Here is a 17,591-nt window from a genome sequence, read left to right as displayed (position 1 = left end):
TAAAGGGCCCACATACCGCACACAGGTATGTCACACTGGCCATAGGTCGTGGCATCTGACCTTGTGTAGCACCACGGTCGGGACTGCGTCTCGCCAGGGTTCCTGCAGGTCGGTGTCCAACGTGCCGACTGAGGGAAGAGTGTCTCCTGTTTAATGGGGACGCCAGCGTCGCCCCACGACACACACGCACTGCCGGTGGTCGTGTGTCTCACGTTGCCGTTGTACGAGACACCTGTCGCTGTCGTCAGACACATGGACTCTGTCGGACAAACAAATAATGTCACCATAAACAACAAAGTACAAGCAATGTAGAACTCCTTATTCTTGTTATAGAACCCATTATGATGACGTCCCGCTGTTACCGTTGCAGCTCATTCTGGGCCTGGAATTCATTAGCGACTCTGAACGTCCATTTTATACAAACACAATCTGACGCACCTGTAAGTCCATGTTAACAAATATTGAGAAATAACAGATCAACCATATGGTATATGTCGGAGGAACAACTCAGACTGGGTCATTCCGGAAGTAGAATGAACCGAATTGGTTCCATTTCCGGAATGACCAGATTCTTGATGTTTCTTCATTATATATCGGTAGGACAGCTTGATAGAAGCACTACTTTGTATCACTATCTATAAATAGATCAAATGTATCTAGTGTAGTTCTGACTTCAGTTCTACCAAAACTCGCCGGTTCTACATGGTCCAAACTGATGAAGCACAGGTTGGACACACAGCGGTGTCAAATGTAACCGTTATTGACTGTGTGGGTTTCATGGATCTTACTGGGATAACAGATGTTGAAATATGATGAAGGAAATATGAATAGATATCAGTAGTTATCAGCAGGACTAGTCATGACAAACATCCCTAGTACCAGCCAAATAAGGCGCCATGTTGCAGGCGGACATCCCTGTCAGACACCGTATAAAAGTCCGAGATGACCCCGCCGAGCGACAGGCGGGGGAATATAGTGACGTGACCGTGGCTCGAACCACCGGTCATCCGACCACCAGCCAGACGTTGTATCTACTCGACCAGGGAGGAGAGGGGTCGGACTGAGAGTTACCTACCACAGCTGAAATACAGTGACGTGACCGTGGCTCGAACCACCGGTCATCCGACCACCAGCCAGACGTTGTATCTACTCGACCAGGGAGGAGAGGGGTCGGACTGAGAGTTACCTACCACAGCTGAAATACAGTGACGTGACCGTGGCTCGAACCACCGGTCATCCGACCACCAGCCGGACGTTGTATCTACTCGACCAGGGAGGAGAGGGGTCGGACTGAGAGTTACCTACCACAGCTGAAATATAGTGACGTGACCGTGGCTCGAACCACCGGTCATCCGACCACCAGCCGGACGTTGTATCTACTCAACCAGGGAGGAGAGGGGTCGGACTGAGAGTTACCTAGAAATACAGTGACGTGACCGTGGCTCGACCACCGGTACCCACCACAGACGTTATCTACTCTCGACCAGGGAGGAGAGGTACTGAGTTACCTACCACAGCTGAAATACGTGACGTGACCGTGGCTCGAACTCGAACCACCGGTCATCCGACCACCAGCGGACGTTGTACCACCAGACGGACGTCTACTCGACCAGGGAGAAGAAGGGTCGGACTGAGAGCTACCTACCACAGCTGACCACCAACAGTCAGACGTTGTATCACTCGACCAGGAGGAGAGGGGTACTGAGTTACCATCGTGACCGTGGCACCACCGGCGATGGACGTTGTCTGTCGACCAGGGAGAGAGGGTCGGATTGAGCACCACGGTGCTGGGCAGTACTGATCTCACACTGGGGTCTGTCGTGTAGCACCACGGTGCTGGGCGATCAGTCGTGGAGCGACATCTGTTGGCGGCTTCAGTTAAACTGTAGTCCGGGAGACGGGCATCAGCGCTGGTGTGTGTGTGAGGTGATTGGGCATCCCAGCGCTGACAGGGGATGCCCATGACGGTGACGTTAACACTACCCTTGTAGCCGGACTCCGTGACACATTCGTAGGCTGAAAACAGACACGTCCGTACATAACACTCAGTAGTCAGAACCTAGAGATACATGCACGCATGCACGCGCATTTTACAAAGACGTACCACGCGTTTGCTCAATTCCCTGAAATAGCTTTAGTGATACGAGAAAACATATATATATTGAATTTAGTCATGTAAGGATTATTCCAGTGAACAACGGTATATATTTTGATATTAAAGAAGTACGCACATACCAATATGAAGTGTTACTCATATATTTAAGCAGGGATCCGCCCATCCGTAATGTGAAGGGAGGTTTGGCTGACGATCCATGGAACTAAGTATGACCGTGTTTATCACTCAGGCTAAATCAGCTGTGCAGGGAACAGTGCAGTAGCCTCGATAATCGCAAATACGGGGTAGGGGTCGAATCTTCACATGAGTATATTTCTGCTACCCCAGTTGTGATACTACATTGGGATAAAGGATAATCAAGCGAAGTGGATTGGTTGATCTCCCTGTGGGTGATCAATCTGTCTCCTGTGGATGGTGATATGGGTGATGATATCGCAGTGGGTGGTTGATCTCCTGTTTGATCTCCCTGTGGGATATCACAGTGGGTGCTTGATCTCCCTGTGGGTGGTGATATCCAGTGGGTGGTTGATCTCCTGATGACATATGCCTTACCTTCATGGTTGGTCAACCACATCATTGCCTGGCTGGAGATCATAGTGCCTTACCTTCATGTCACAGTGGTTGGTTGATCTCCGTGTGGTGGTGATATCATTGCCTTGGCTAAAGACATATGCCTTACCTTCATGTCAACCTCATCATCGCCTGTAGCTGGAGACATATGCCTTATCTTCATGTCAACCTCATAATTGCCTTGTGGCTGGAGATATACAGTGCCTGGTTGATTCATGTCAACCTCATCATTGCCTTGGCTGGAGACATATGCCTGATACCTTCATGTCAACCTGCATCATCGCCTTGGCTGGAGACATATGCCTTACCTCGCATGTCAGCCTCATCATTGCCTGGTTGGCTGGAGACATATGCCTTAACTTCATGTCCTCATCATTGCCTTGGCTGGAGACATATGCCTTACCTTCATGTCAACCTCATAATTGCCTTGGCTGGAGACATATGCCTTACCTTCATGTCAACCTCATCATTGCCTTGGCTGGAGACATATGCCTTACCTTCATGTCAACTTCATCATCGTCTTAGCTGGAGACATATGCCTTACCTTCATGTCAGCCTCATAATTGCCTTGGCTGGAGACATATGCCTTACCTTCATGTCAACCTCATCATTGCCTTGGCTGGAGACATATGCCTTACCTTCATGTCAACCTCATCATTGCCTTGGCTGGAGACATATGCCTTACCTTCATGTCAACCCCATCATTGCCTTGGCTGGAGACATATGCCTTACCATCATGTCAACCCATCATTGCCTTGGCTGGAGACATATGCCTTACCTTCATGTCAACCTCATCATTGCCTTGGCTGGAGACATATGCCTTACCTTCATGTCAACCTCATCATTGCCTTGGCTGGAGACATATGCCTTACCTTCATGTCAACCTCATCATTGACTTGCTGGAGACATATGCCTTACCTTCATGTCAACCTCATCATTGCCTTGGCTGGAGACATATGCCTTACCTTCATGTCAACCTCATCATTGCCTTGGCTGGAGACATATGCCTTACCTTCATGTCAACCTCATCATTGCCTTGGCTGGAGACATATGCCTTACCTTCATGTCAACCTCATCATTGCCTTGGCTGGAGACATATGCCTTACCTTCATTTCAACCTCATCATTGCCTTGGCTGGAGACATATGCCTTACCTTCATTTCAACCTCATCATTGCCTTGGCTGGAGACATATGCCTTACCTTCATGTCAACCTTACATCATTGCCTTGGCTGGAGACATATGCCTTACCTTCATGTCAACTTCATCATTGCCTTGGCTGGAGACATATGCCTTACCTTCATGTCAACCTCATCATTGCCTTGGCTGGAGACATATGCCTTACCTTCATGTCAACCTCATCATTGCCTTGGCTGGAGACATATGCCTTACCCTTCATGTCAACCTCATCATTGCCTTGGCTGGAGACATATGCCTTACCTTCATGTCAACCTCATCATTGCCTTGGCTGGAGACATATGCCTTACCTTCATGTCAACCTCATCATTGCCTTGGCTGGAGACATATGCCTTACCTTCATGTCAACCTCATCATTGCCTTGGCTGGAGACATATGCCTTACCATCATTTCAACCTCATCATTGCCTTGGCTGGAGACATATGCCTTACCATCATTTCAACCTCATCATTGCCTTGGCTGGAGACATATGCCTTACCATCATGTCAACCTCATCATTGCCTTGGCTGGAGACATATGCCTTACCTTCATGTCAACCTCATCATTGCCTTGGCTGGAGATATATGCCTTACCATCATTTCAACCTCATCATTGCCTTGGCTGGAGACATATGCCTTACCTTCATGTCAACCTCATCATTGCCTTGGCTGGAGACATATGCCTTACCTTCATGTCAACCTCATCATTGCCTTGGCTGGAGACATATGCCTTACCTTCATGTCAACCTCATCATTGCCTTGGCTGGAGACATATATGCCTTACCTTCATGTCAACCTCATCATTGCCTTGGCTGGAGACATATGCCTTACCTTCATGTCAACCTCATCATTGCCTTGGCTGGAGACATATGCCTTACCTTCATGTCAACCTCATCATTGCCTTGGCTGGAGACATATGCCTTACCTTCATGTCAACCTCATCATTGCCTTGGCTGGAGACATATGCCTTACCTTCATGTCAACCCCATCATTGCCTTGGCTGGAGACATATGCCTTACCTTCATGTCAACCCTCATCATTGCCTTGGCTGGAGACATATGCCTTACCTTCATGTCAACCTCATCATTGCCTTGGCTGGAGACATATGCCTTACCTTCATGTCAACCTCATCATTGCCTTGGCTGGAGATATATGCCTTACCTTCATGTCAACCTCATCATTGCCTTGGCTGGAGACATATGCCTTACCTTCATGTCAACCTCATCATTGCCTTGGCTGGAGACATATGCCTTACCTTCATGTCAACCTCATCATTGCCTTGGCTGGATATACTTTATCATCATGACATATGCCTTACCTTCATGTCAACCTCATCATTGCCTTAGCTGGAGACATATGCCTTACCTTCATGTCAACCTCATCATTGCCTTAGGCTGGAGACATATGCCTTACCTTCATGTCAACCTCATCATTGCCTTGGCTGGAGACATATGCCTTACCTTCATGTCAACCTTCATCATTGCCTTGGCTGGAGACATATGCCTTACCTTCATGTCAACCCTCATCATTGCCTTGGCTGGAGACATATGCCTTACCTTCATGTCAACCTCATCATTGCCTTGGCTGGAGACATATGCCTTACCTTCATGTCAACCTCATCATCCTTGGCTGGAGACATATACCTTACCTTCATGTCAACCTCAACATTGTCTTGGCTGGAGACATATGCCTTACCACCATTTCAACCTCAACATTGTCTTGGCTGGAGACATATGCCTTACCATCATGTCAACCTCATCAATTCCTGGGCTGGAGACATATGCCTAACCTTCATGGCAACCTCATCATTGCCTTAGCTGGAGACATATGCCTTACCTTCATGTCAACCTCATCATTGTCTTGGCTGGAGATATATGCCTTACCATCATGTCAACCTCATCATTGCCTTGGCTCGAGATATATGCCTTACTATCATTTCAACCTCATCATTGCAAAACACGAAACTCACGTTTGTCAAAGATACGACCTCCGACCCATACGTCACACAACCGGAAGTCCCTCGGAGCCAGGAACGACGCCTTGATCAGCAGGTATTGGCCTACCGGATGCTGAAGACAGTCGAGATGTATCACCTCTAAGGCATCCTCGCCCGGAGACCACTCCATACATATCTTCTTGGCCTCCTTGTCCAGGGACATGGAGACGGTCAGCCTGACCCCTGCGCTAGAAGCATCTGAAACATTAAACAGGGACAAATGTAGTGACAGCCAGATGAGATATGAAAGAAACAATACACATAGCACTAGGAACGATGATACAAATGGTTCTAGGCTAGAATTCAATCTCAAATTTAAGACAATGCTGACAATCTATCTGTTTGATCAAGCCTAGGATTAGTTTGGAAAGGGTTCTGGATACATATGTATCATAACTAACTCAAGTATGTCGCTTTATTAGGTCAAGTATATCGCTATTATTAAGTCAAGTATATCGCTTTTATTAAGTCAAGTATATCGCTTTTATTAAGTCAAGTATGCCGCTTTTACTAACTCATTTATATCGCTTTTATTAGCTCAAGTATATCACTTTTATTAAGTCAAGTATATCGCTTTTATTAACTCAAGTATATCGCTTTTATTAACTCAAGTATATCGCTTATTAAGTCTAGTATATCGCTATTATCAGTTAAGTATATCGCTTTTTTAAGTCAGGTATATCGCTTTTATTAACTCAAGTATGTCACTTTTAGTAACCCAAGTATATCGCTTTTAGTAACTCATGTATATCGCTTTTATTAACTCAAGTATATCTCTTTTACTAACTCAAGTATATCTCTTTTATAAAAGTCAAACCCAATTATATCGTTTTACTAACTCAAGTATATCGCTTTTTATTAACTCAAGTATATCGCCTTTATCAATCAACTCATGTATCTCGTTTTTATTAACTCAAGTATATTGGTTTTATTAAGTGAAGTATATCGCTTTTACTAACTCAAGTATATCGCTTTTATTAACTCAAGTATATTACGTTTATTACCTCATGTATATCACTTGTATTAACTCAAGTATGCCGCGTTTACCAACTCAATTATATCGCTTTTATTAACTCAAGTATATCGCTTTGAGTAACTCAAGTATGCCGCTTTTACCTACTCAAGATCGCTTTTATTAACTCAAGTATATCGCTTTTATTAACTCAAGTTTATCGCTTTATTAACTCAAGTATATCACTATTATTAAGTCAAGTATATCGCTTTTATATAGTCAAGTATATCGCTTTTATTAAGTCAAGTATATATATCAACTATTATTAAGTCAAATTATATCGCTTTTATTAGTCAAGTATATCATTTTATTAAGTCAAGTATATCGCTTTTTTATTAAGTCAAGTATATCGCTTTTATTTAGTCAAGTATATCGCTTTTATTTAGTCAAGTATATCGCTTTTATTAAGTCAAGTATATCGCTTTTATTTAGTCAAGTATATCGCTTTTATTAAGTCAAGTATATCGCTTTTATTAAGTCAAGTATATCGCTTTTATTAAGTCAAGTATATCGCTTTTATTTAGTCAAGTATATCGTTTTTATTAAGTCAAGTATATCGCTTTTACTAACACAACATTCTACTGCTGATGTTTTATGTCCATGTGATTTACGTGTTTCAACGTTGATTCATACCTGCCCTTACTGACCAATCAGCTTCGAGTAATTCGACGGAAGCAACCAAGAATGTACCTGGTATAACGAGTGATATGTCCCTAGCCTCCACCAGTCGCTGTAGGTCGACAGTAGTGGTTACATTGGTGGCCTGTGTTATCACGTGACAGGTAGACCTGTCTGTGTCGGTGATGTTGCTGGCGACTATGCCAGTTGCAGTGTTGGAAGTTACCATCCACGCTATGGTATTGTATGCGTAGTTGACTTCATCTGTGTCAAGGAACATAGAGTAAGAAGGCCCTGTAGCTCACCTGATATTTGTCAGAAATGACATTGGAGATCAGAAATGTCACACAGGCAAACAAGGCTATGCAGGATACACACATGGCATATCCCATAGATCACACCGACATGTCATACCATGCAGATAACACTGGCATATCACATAACGTAGATCACACCGACATATCATACCATGCAGATAACACTGTCATATCACATAACGTAGATTACACCGACATATCATACCATGCAGATAACACTGTCATATCACATAACGTAGATCACATCGACATATCATATCATGCAGATAACACTGGCATATCACATAACGTAGATTACACCGACATATCATACCATGCAGATAACACTGTCATATCACATAACGTAGATCACACCGACATATCATACCATGCAGATAACACTGGCATATCACATAACGTAGATCACACCGACATATCATACCATGCAGATATCACTGTCATATCACATAACGTAGATTACACCGACATATCATACCATGCAGATAACACTGTCATATCACATAACGTAGATCACACCGACATATCATACCATGCAGATAACACTGGCATATCACATAACGTAGATCACATCGACATATCATATCATGCAGATAACACTGGCATATCACATAACGTAGATCACACCGACATATCATACCATGCAGATAACACTGTCATATCACATAACGTAGATCACACCGACATATCATACCATGCAGATAACACTGGCATATCACATAACGTAGATCACATCGACATATCATACCATGCAGATAACACTGTCATATCACATAACGTAGATCACACCGACATATCATACCATGCAGATAACACTGTCATATCATAACGTATACACGACATACCATGCAGATAACACTGGCGATCATCGACATATCATATCATGCAGATAACACTGTCATATAACATAACGTAGATCACACCGACATATCATACCATGCAGATAACACTGGCATATCACATAACGTAGATCACATCGACATATCACACCATGCAGATAACACTGTTATATCACATAACGTAGATCACACCGACATATCATACCATGCAGATGACACCGGCATATAACATAACGTATAACGTAGATCACACATAACGACACCGACATATCATACCATGCAGATAACACTGTCATATCACATAACGTAGATCACACCGACATATCATACCATGCAGATAACACTGGCATATCACATAACGTAGATCACACAATGACATATCATACCATGCAGATAACACTGGCATATCACATAACGTAGATCACACCGACATATCATACCATGCAGATAACACTGGCATATCACATAACGTAGATCACACCGACATATCATACCATGCAGATAACACTGGCATATCACATAACGTAGATCACACCGACATATCATACCATGCAGATAACACTGGCATATCACATAACGTAGATCACACCGACATATCATACCATGCAGATAACACTGGCATATCACATAACGTAGATCACACCGACATATCATACCATGCAGATAACACTGGCATATCACATAACGTAGATCGACATATCATACCATGCAGATAACACTGTCACATATCATACCATGCAGATAACACTGTCATATCACATAACGTAGATCACACCGACATATCATACCATGCAGATAACACTGTCATATCACATAACGTAGATCACACCGACATATCATACCATGCAGATAACACTGGCATATCACATAACGTAGATCACACCGACATATCATACCATGCAGATAACACTGGCATATCACATAACGTAGATCACACCGACATATCATACCATGCAGATAACACTGGCATATCACATAACGTAGATCACACCGACATATCATACCATGCAGATAACACTGGCATATCACATAACGTAGATCACACCGACATATCATACCATGCAGATAACACTGGCATATCACATAACGTAGATCACACCGACATATCATACCATGCAGATAACACTGGCATATCACATAACGTAGATCACACCGACATATCATACCATGCAGATAACACTGGCATATCACATAACGTAGATCACACCGACATATCATACCATGCAGATAACACTGGCATATCACGTAACGTAGATCACACCGACATATCATACCATGCAGATAACACTGTCATATCATAGATAACGACATATCATCAGATAACACTGGCATATCACATAGCGACACACCGACATATCATACCATGCAGATAACACTGGCATATCACATAACGTAGATCACACCGACATATCATACCATGCAGATAACACTGTCATATCACATAACGTAGATCACACCGACATATCATACCATGCAGATAACACTGTCATATCACATAACGTAGATCACACCGACATATCATACCATGCAGATAACACTGTCATATCACATAACGTAGATCACACCGACATATCATACCATGCAGATAACACTGTCATATAACATAACGTAGATCAAACCGACATATCATACCATGCAGATAACACTGGCATATCACATAACGTAGATCACACCGACATATCATACCATGCAGATAACACTGGCATATCACATAACGTAGATCACACCGACATATCATACCATGCAGATAACACTGGCATATCACATAACGTAGATCACACCGACATATCATACCATGCAGATAACACTGGCATATCACATAACGTAGATCATCACCAGACATATCATACCATGCAGATATACACTGGCATATCATCATAACATAACGTATCATCACACCGACATATCATACCATGCAGATAACACTGGCATATCACATAACGTAGATCACACCGACATATCATACCATGCAGATAACACTGGCATATCACATAACGTAGATCACACCGACATATCATACCATGCAGATAACACTGGCATATCACATAACGTAGATCACACCGACATATCATACCATGCAGATAACACTGGCATATCACATAACGTAGATCACACCGACATATCATACCATGCAGATAACACTGTCATATCACCACGTAGATCACACCGACATATCATACCATGCAGATAACACTGTCATATCACATAACGTAGATCACACCGACATATCATACCATGCAGATAACACTGTCATATCACATAACGTAGATCACACCGACATATCATACCATGCAGATAACACTGTCATATCACATAACGTAGATCACAATGACATATCATACCATGCAGATAACACTGTCATATCACATAACGTAGATCACACCGACATATCATACCATGCAGATAACACTGGCATATCACATAACGTAGATCACACCGACATATCATACCATGCAGATAACACTGGCATATCACATAACGTAGATCACACCGACATATCATACCATGCAGATAACACTGGCATATCACATAACGTAGATCACACCGACATATCATACCATGCAGATAACACTGGCATATCACATAACGTAGATCACATCGACATATCATACCATGCAGATAACACTGGCATATCACATAACGTAGATTACAATGACATATCATACCATGCAGATAACACTGTCATATCACATAACGTAGATCACACCGACATATCATACCATGCAGATAACACTGGCATATCACATAACGTAGATTACAATGACATATCATACCATGCAGATAACACTGTCATATCACATAACGTAGATCACACCGACATATCATACCATGCAGATAACACTGGCATATCACATAACGTAGATCACACCGACATATCATACCATGCAGATAACACTGGCATATAACATAACGTAGATCACACCGACATATCATACCATGCAGATAACACTGGCATATAACATAACGTAGATCACACCGACATATCATACCATGCAGATAACACTGGCATATCACATAACGTAGATCACACCGACATATCATACCATGCAGATAACACTGGCATATCACATAGATAACGTAGATCACACCGACATATCATACCATGCAGATAACACTGTTATATCACATAACGTAGATCACACCGACATATCATACCATGCAGATAACACTGTCATATCACATAACGTAGATCACACCGACATATCATACCATGCAGATAACACTGGCATATCACATAACGTAGATCACACCGACATATCATACCATGCAGATAACACTGGCATATCACATAACGTAGATCACACCGACATATCATACCATGCAGATAACACTGGCATATCACATAACGTAGATCAAACACGACATATCATACCATGCAGATAACACTGGCATATCACATAACGTAGATCACACCGACATATCATACCATGCAGATAACACTGGCATATCATAACGTAGATCACACCGACATATCATACCATGCAGATAACACTGGCATATCACATAACGTAGATCACACCGACATATCATACCATGCAGATAACACTGGCATATCACATAACGTAGATCACACCGACATATCATACCATGCAGATAACACTGTCATATCACATAACGTAGATCACACCGACATATCATACCATGCAGATAACACTGGCATATCACATAACGTAGATCACACCGACATATCATACCATGCAGATAACACTGGCATATCACATAACGTAGATCACACCGACATATCATACCATGCAGATAACACTGGCATATCACATAACGTAGATCACACCGACATATCATACCATGCAGATAACACTGGCATATCACATAACGTAGATCACACCGACATATCATACCATGCAGATAACACTGGCATATCACATAACGTAGATCACACCGACATATCATACCATGCAGATAACACTGGCATATCACATAACGTAGATCACACACTGACATATCATACCATGCAGATAACACTGGCATATCACATAACGTAGATCACACCGACATATCATACCATGCAGATAACACTGTCATATCACATAACGTAGATCACACCGACATATCATACCATGCAGATAACACTGTCATATAACATAACGTAGATCACACCGACATATCATACCATGCAGATAACACTGGCATATCACATAACGTAGATCACACCGACATATCATACCATGCAGATAACACTGGCATATCACATAACGTAGATCAAACCGACATATCATACCATGCAGATAACACTGGCATATCACATAACGTAGATCACACCGACATATCATACCATGCAGATAACACTGGCATATCACATAACGTAGATCACACCGACATATCATACCATGCAGATAACACTGGCATATCACATAACGTAGATCACACCGACATATCATACCATGCAGATAACACTGGCATATCACATAACGTAGATCACACCGACATATCATACCATGCAGATAACACTGGCATATCACATAACGTAGATCAAACCGACATATCATACCATGCAGATAACACTGTCATATCACATAACGTAGATCACACCGACATATCATACCATGCAGATAACACTGGCATATCACATAACGTAGATCACACCGACATATCATACCATGCAGATATCATACCATGCAGATAACACTGGCATATCACATAACGTAGATCACACCGATATATCATACCATGCAGATAACACTGGCATATCACATAACGTAGATCACACCGACATATCATACCATGCAGATAAGAATGTCATATCACATAACGTAGATCACACCGACATATCATACCATGCAGATAACACTGGCATATCACATAACGGAGATCACATCGACATATCATACCATGCAGATAACACTGTCATATCACATAACGTAGATTACACCGACATATCATACCATACAGATAACACTGTCATATCACAATGTATGATAACTATTAGGAATCTGTAAAGACCCGTGTAAGAATTGGTATTTAGCACCCGATGGTTGTCGGAAGAGGAGACTAACTTGAGACGGCCGTCAGACTCGCTGGCTTGGTTGATGCATGGCATCCTAGTTGAGTATATGCCCATGTTGACCATCACGGGATGATCTGGTCCAGATTCAATTATATACAGAGAACCGTCATATAATTGGAACTTTGCTGAGTGCGGCGTTAAACAACAGATCCCACAAAACTAAGCTATTACGAATGCTAACATATTGGCAGCAGTGGATAAGAACGTCATTTACAGTTGTAAAAGTAAAAGTACTTGCAGGAGATACCACACAACCGGTACCAGTTTCATCATGTTCCATGTATTGTGCTCTATGGCATCAGTAAGAAAGCTTAATTAAAGTGGAATCACATTTCCAAGAACATATTTCCGACAAATCGTTGATGGGATCATATACACAAAGCATCACGAACCTAGAGGTGTCCGAGGAGAACAAGAACCTAGAGGTGTCCGAGGAGAACAAGAACCTAGAGGTGTCCGAGGAGAACAAGAACCTAGAGGTGTCCGAGGAGAACAAGAACCTAGAGGTGTCCGAGGAGAACAAGAACCTAGAGGTGTCCGAGGAGAACAAGAACCTAGAGGTGTCCGAGGAGAACACGAACCTAGAGGTGTCCGAGGAGAACAAGAACCTAGAGGTGTCCGGGGAGAACAAGAACCTAGAGGTAGAGGTGTCCGAGGAGAACAAGAACCTAGAGGTGTCCGAGGAGAACAAGAACCTAGAGGTGTCCGAGGAGAACACGAACCTAGAGGTGTCCGAGGAGAACACGAACCTAGAGGTGTCCGAGGAGAACAAGAACCTAGAGGTGTCCGAGGAGAACAAGAACCTAGAGGTGTCCGAGGAGAACAAGAACCTAGAGGTGTCCGAGGAGAAAACGAATCTTCAGTAACAATATATGAACGAGATCTGTGAAGGTTAACTTTAAGGTCATAGCTGGGTCAAGCATCAATGTATGCCAAAAGACAAATTCCTGTATTCGGCCGTATGTCACACGTGCACATTGTGTATATACTGATCATAATCTCCCGAAGGAATGGGCACATACAACATACGACATAGGAGCATGTCTCGCTTAGGAAGAACGTTAGAAAGACATATAGGTATATAGACCCTACCATATTACTGTATAAAGGGATAATATGGTAATCGACTCACTCACTCACTCACACACTCCAATCTTTGATACCAGCTATAATGTGTGAAGCCCATTTCTGGTGTCCCCCGCCGTGATATTGCTGGAATAGTGCTAAAAGCGGCGTAAAAAAACATACTCACTCACTCACTCAGTTTGATACCTGCTCACCAGTGCACAAGAGTGAGGGTTTTGACCAGTCGCCGTATTGTTGACAGACAGAATGACCAGATCCCCCGATCCAGGTGAAGCCATCTGCGCATGTGTAGTTACACACAGAACCGAGGAGAGTCGACACTGGTGGTTCTTGTACCTCCATCCTGAACAATGAAGTCGGCTTGCCGCAGTCAACTGTCAACATCCAATATTCTAGTATTTACAACACGACGTTTCTGGGCCACTTCTTGCCCCATCATCAGGTAAGTGTAATATGTTTAATCTGATGTTAAAGTTGCGTGTACACCTACCGAGAGGGAGGTCACCGTAGGCGTGTACACCTACCGAGAGGGAGGTCACCGTAGACGTGTACACCTACCGAGAGGGAGGTCACCGTAGACGTGTACATTTACCGAGAGGGAGGTCGCCGTAGACGTGTACACCTACCGAGAGGAAGGTCGCCGTAGACGAGTACACCTACCGAGAGGGAGGTCACCGTAGACGTGTACACCTACCGAGAGGGAGGTCACCGTAGACGTGTACACCTACCGAGAGGGAGGTCGCCGTAGACGTGTACGTCACACAGCTGGAGCATCCCCTTGGTGTGATGGGGAAACTCGCTGAACAGCTTTATACGCCTCCCGAATACAACGCGTTGGCACGTGCTGCTAACTGTTGTACCGGGTCCGAGTCTGCGGTTGCTGCGGTAACAGGTCATCCAGTCCCCACCTAACGACCGTTGGCTCACATGCACCCGGAATTTGTCCAAACTGTAAGCTGTAACACATTGTTGACGGGTTGTAAAATATTTGTTTAATGTGGCCACGAAAGGCTGGAGCTCCTGGGAAATGTTTAGCGTTACTTGGAAGCTGAGTACAAGGAAAGTTAAAGTCCTACTGTCTTGGACATTTCGTTGCTCGTCTCAATTACCTTTATGTACTGATCCATACAATGATCTTCACGCACTGATCCGTACAATGATTTGTATGTATTGATCTATACAATGATCTTCATGCACTGATCCCTACAATGATCTTCATGCACTGATCCCTACAATGATCTTCATGTACTGGCCCGCACAATGATCTTCATGCACTGATACATACAATGATCTTCATGCACTGATCCCTACAATGATCTTCATGTACTGGCCCGCACAATGATCTTCATGCACTGATCCCTACAATGATCTTCATGCACTGATCCCTACAATGATCTTCATGCACTGATCCCTAAAATGATCTTCACGCACTGATCCGTACAATGATTTGTATGTATTGATCTATACAATGATCTTCATGCACTGATCCCTACAATGATCTTCATGTACTGGCCCGCACAATGATCTTCATGCACTGATACATACAATGATCTTCATGCACTGATCCCTACAATGATCTTCATGTACTGGCCCGCACAATGATCTTCATGCACTGATACATACAATTACCTTCATGTACTGATCCGTACAATGATCTTAATGCATTGATCATTACAGTGCTCTTCACGCACTGATCCATCAATGACCTTCAAGCATTCATTCATACAATGATCTTCATATATTGCTCCATAGAATGATCTTCATGCACTGATCCGTATAACGATCTTCATGCACTGATCCGTACAATAATCTACATGCACTGATCCATACAATGACCTTCAAGCATTCATTCATACAATGCATAGGATCTTCAAGTATTGATCCATACAATGATCTTCATGCACTGATCCGTACAATGATCATTTGCACTTGATAAATTATTGAACGATCATCGATGCACCTGCATCTTAAATTCCTTTGTCAAACTTGATCTAAGTTCGATGTTGATATGACTGGCATCGTTTGTAATCCAATGACAACATTTATTTCATTTGTGTTTATAAAGACAGTCCAACTTTCTCCTCACCGTACGTGTCGTTAGGCAGGGTGACCACCACTCGGTACACGGCCATCATATCTGTCAGTGTAATGATGACGTACGGTTTGTGCTCCGCTGCAGTGCTACTACAGTGGCCTTGTCCTAGGTAAACCCCATACACTGTGTCTATAGCATTGCCAGCTCCATACAGCGCCTTGTCCGAGTCAGTGGTTGAGGAGTTGGTGGCGTTGCTGGATGTGATGACGTCATGCTGGAACGCTAAGGACGACTGCGTTATGCCCTGTATGTCCGTGGAGGCCAGTTTTCCTTGTAAGAAAATCAAGCATCGTCACTCAAACATACTTTCAAATATGGATTTCTTTCTCGCCGAATATTATGATACTAACATTGCTCAAGCAGTTTTATACACTTGATATTGCTGATTCAGCAACTATTTAACGAGTTGATATTTAACTGCTAATCCAGTGATCATCGCTGAGTGGGGCGCAGCACGTAAAACAAACACAGTTACCACACTGCCATCCACTTACCATATGAGATGTCATGGAATGACGCAGTGGTTTATGGAAAGTATCTTTCAAAGACAACGATTGGATTATAAATTATACGAAATCATCCTGAAATCCCAAGTAGGCCTCTTTTTATCATTAAGCAAAATAACTCTAGACAACATTCGTTAATCATCCGATTGTAAAGACTTTCGTTCCAGAACGCTCCTAGACCTTCATGTTTTTAGATCAATTCATCTTCTTGGACATTTATGGTTGTTAATCAAATTGTCTTTC

General features: G+C 42.9%; 1 protein-coding gene and 1 long non-coding RNA gene across 6 annotated transcripts in view; both read right to left on the bottom strand.

The window, feature by feature from the left end:
* Positions 1-17,591, bottom strand: part of LOC124280512 (CUB and sushi domain-containing protein 3-like) — a 97,198-nt gene that overhangs the window by 46,856 nt on the left and 32,751 nt on the right. For 2 of the 5 annotated variants that reach the window (XM_046716456.1, XM_046716457.1), the window contains exons 5-12: positions 16,834-17,112; positions 15,476-15,703; positions 14,942-15,121; positions 7,558-7,749; positions 5,829-6,053; positions 1,790-2,016; positions 1,646-1,659; positions 150-259 (exon numbers count right to left, since the gene is read on the bottom strand). In XM_046716456.1, coding sequence (XP_046572412.1) covers position 259; positions 1,646-1,659; positions 1,790-2,016; positions 5,829-6,053; positions 7,558-7,749; positions 14,942-15,121; positions 15,476-15,703; positions 16,834-17,112 — 1,346 coding nt within the window. In that variant the 3' untranslated portion in view covers positions 150-258. Of the gene's footprint in view, positions 1-16; positions 260-1,645; positions 1,660-1,789; positions 2,017-5,828; positions 6,054-7,557; positions 7,750-14,941; positions 15,122-15,475; positions 15,704-16,833; positions 17,113-17,591 lie in introns of those variants that run through there. The other 3 variants (XM_046716458.1, XM_046716460.1, XM_046716461.1) reach the window with 2 other exon arrangements.
* On the bottom strand, positions 5,054-5,812 carry LOC124280521. The gene is made up of 3 exons (XR_006899697.1): positions 5,661-5,812; positions 5,428-5,474; positions 5,054-5,126 (listed from the first exon to the last, which is right to left on the bottom strand). It is a non-coding gene; the product is annotated as an uncharacterized LOC124280521 (long non-coding RNA).

This window comes from Haliotis rubra, unplaced genomic scaffold (genome assembly GCF_003918875.1).
Source record: "Haliotis rubra isolate DU_JTF1 unplaced genomic scaffold, ASM391887v1 Scf269, whole genome shotgun sequence".
In the NCBI taxonomy this organism is placed as follows: domain Eukaryota; kingdom Metazoa; phylum Mollusca; class Gastropoda; order Lepetellida; family Haliotidae; genus Haliotis; species Haliotis rubra.
Note: the sequence above shows the minus strand (reverse complement) of the source record. Positions and strands in the feature narration are given on the sequence as shown.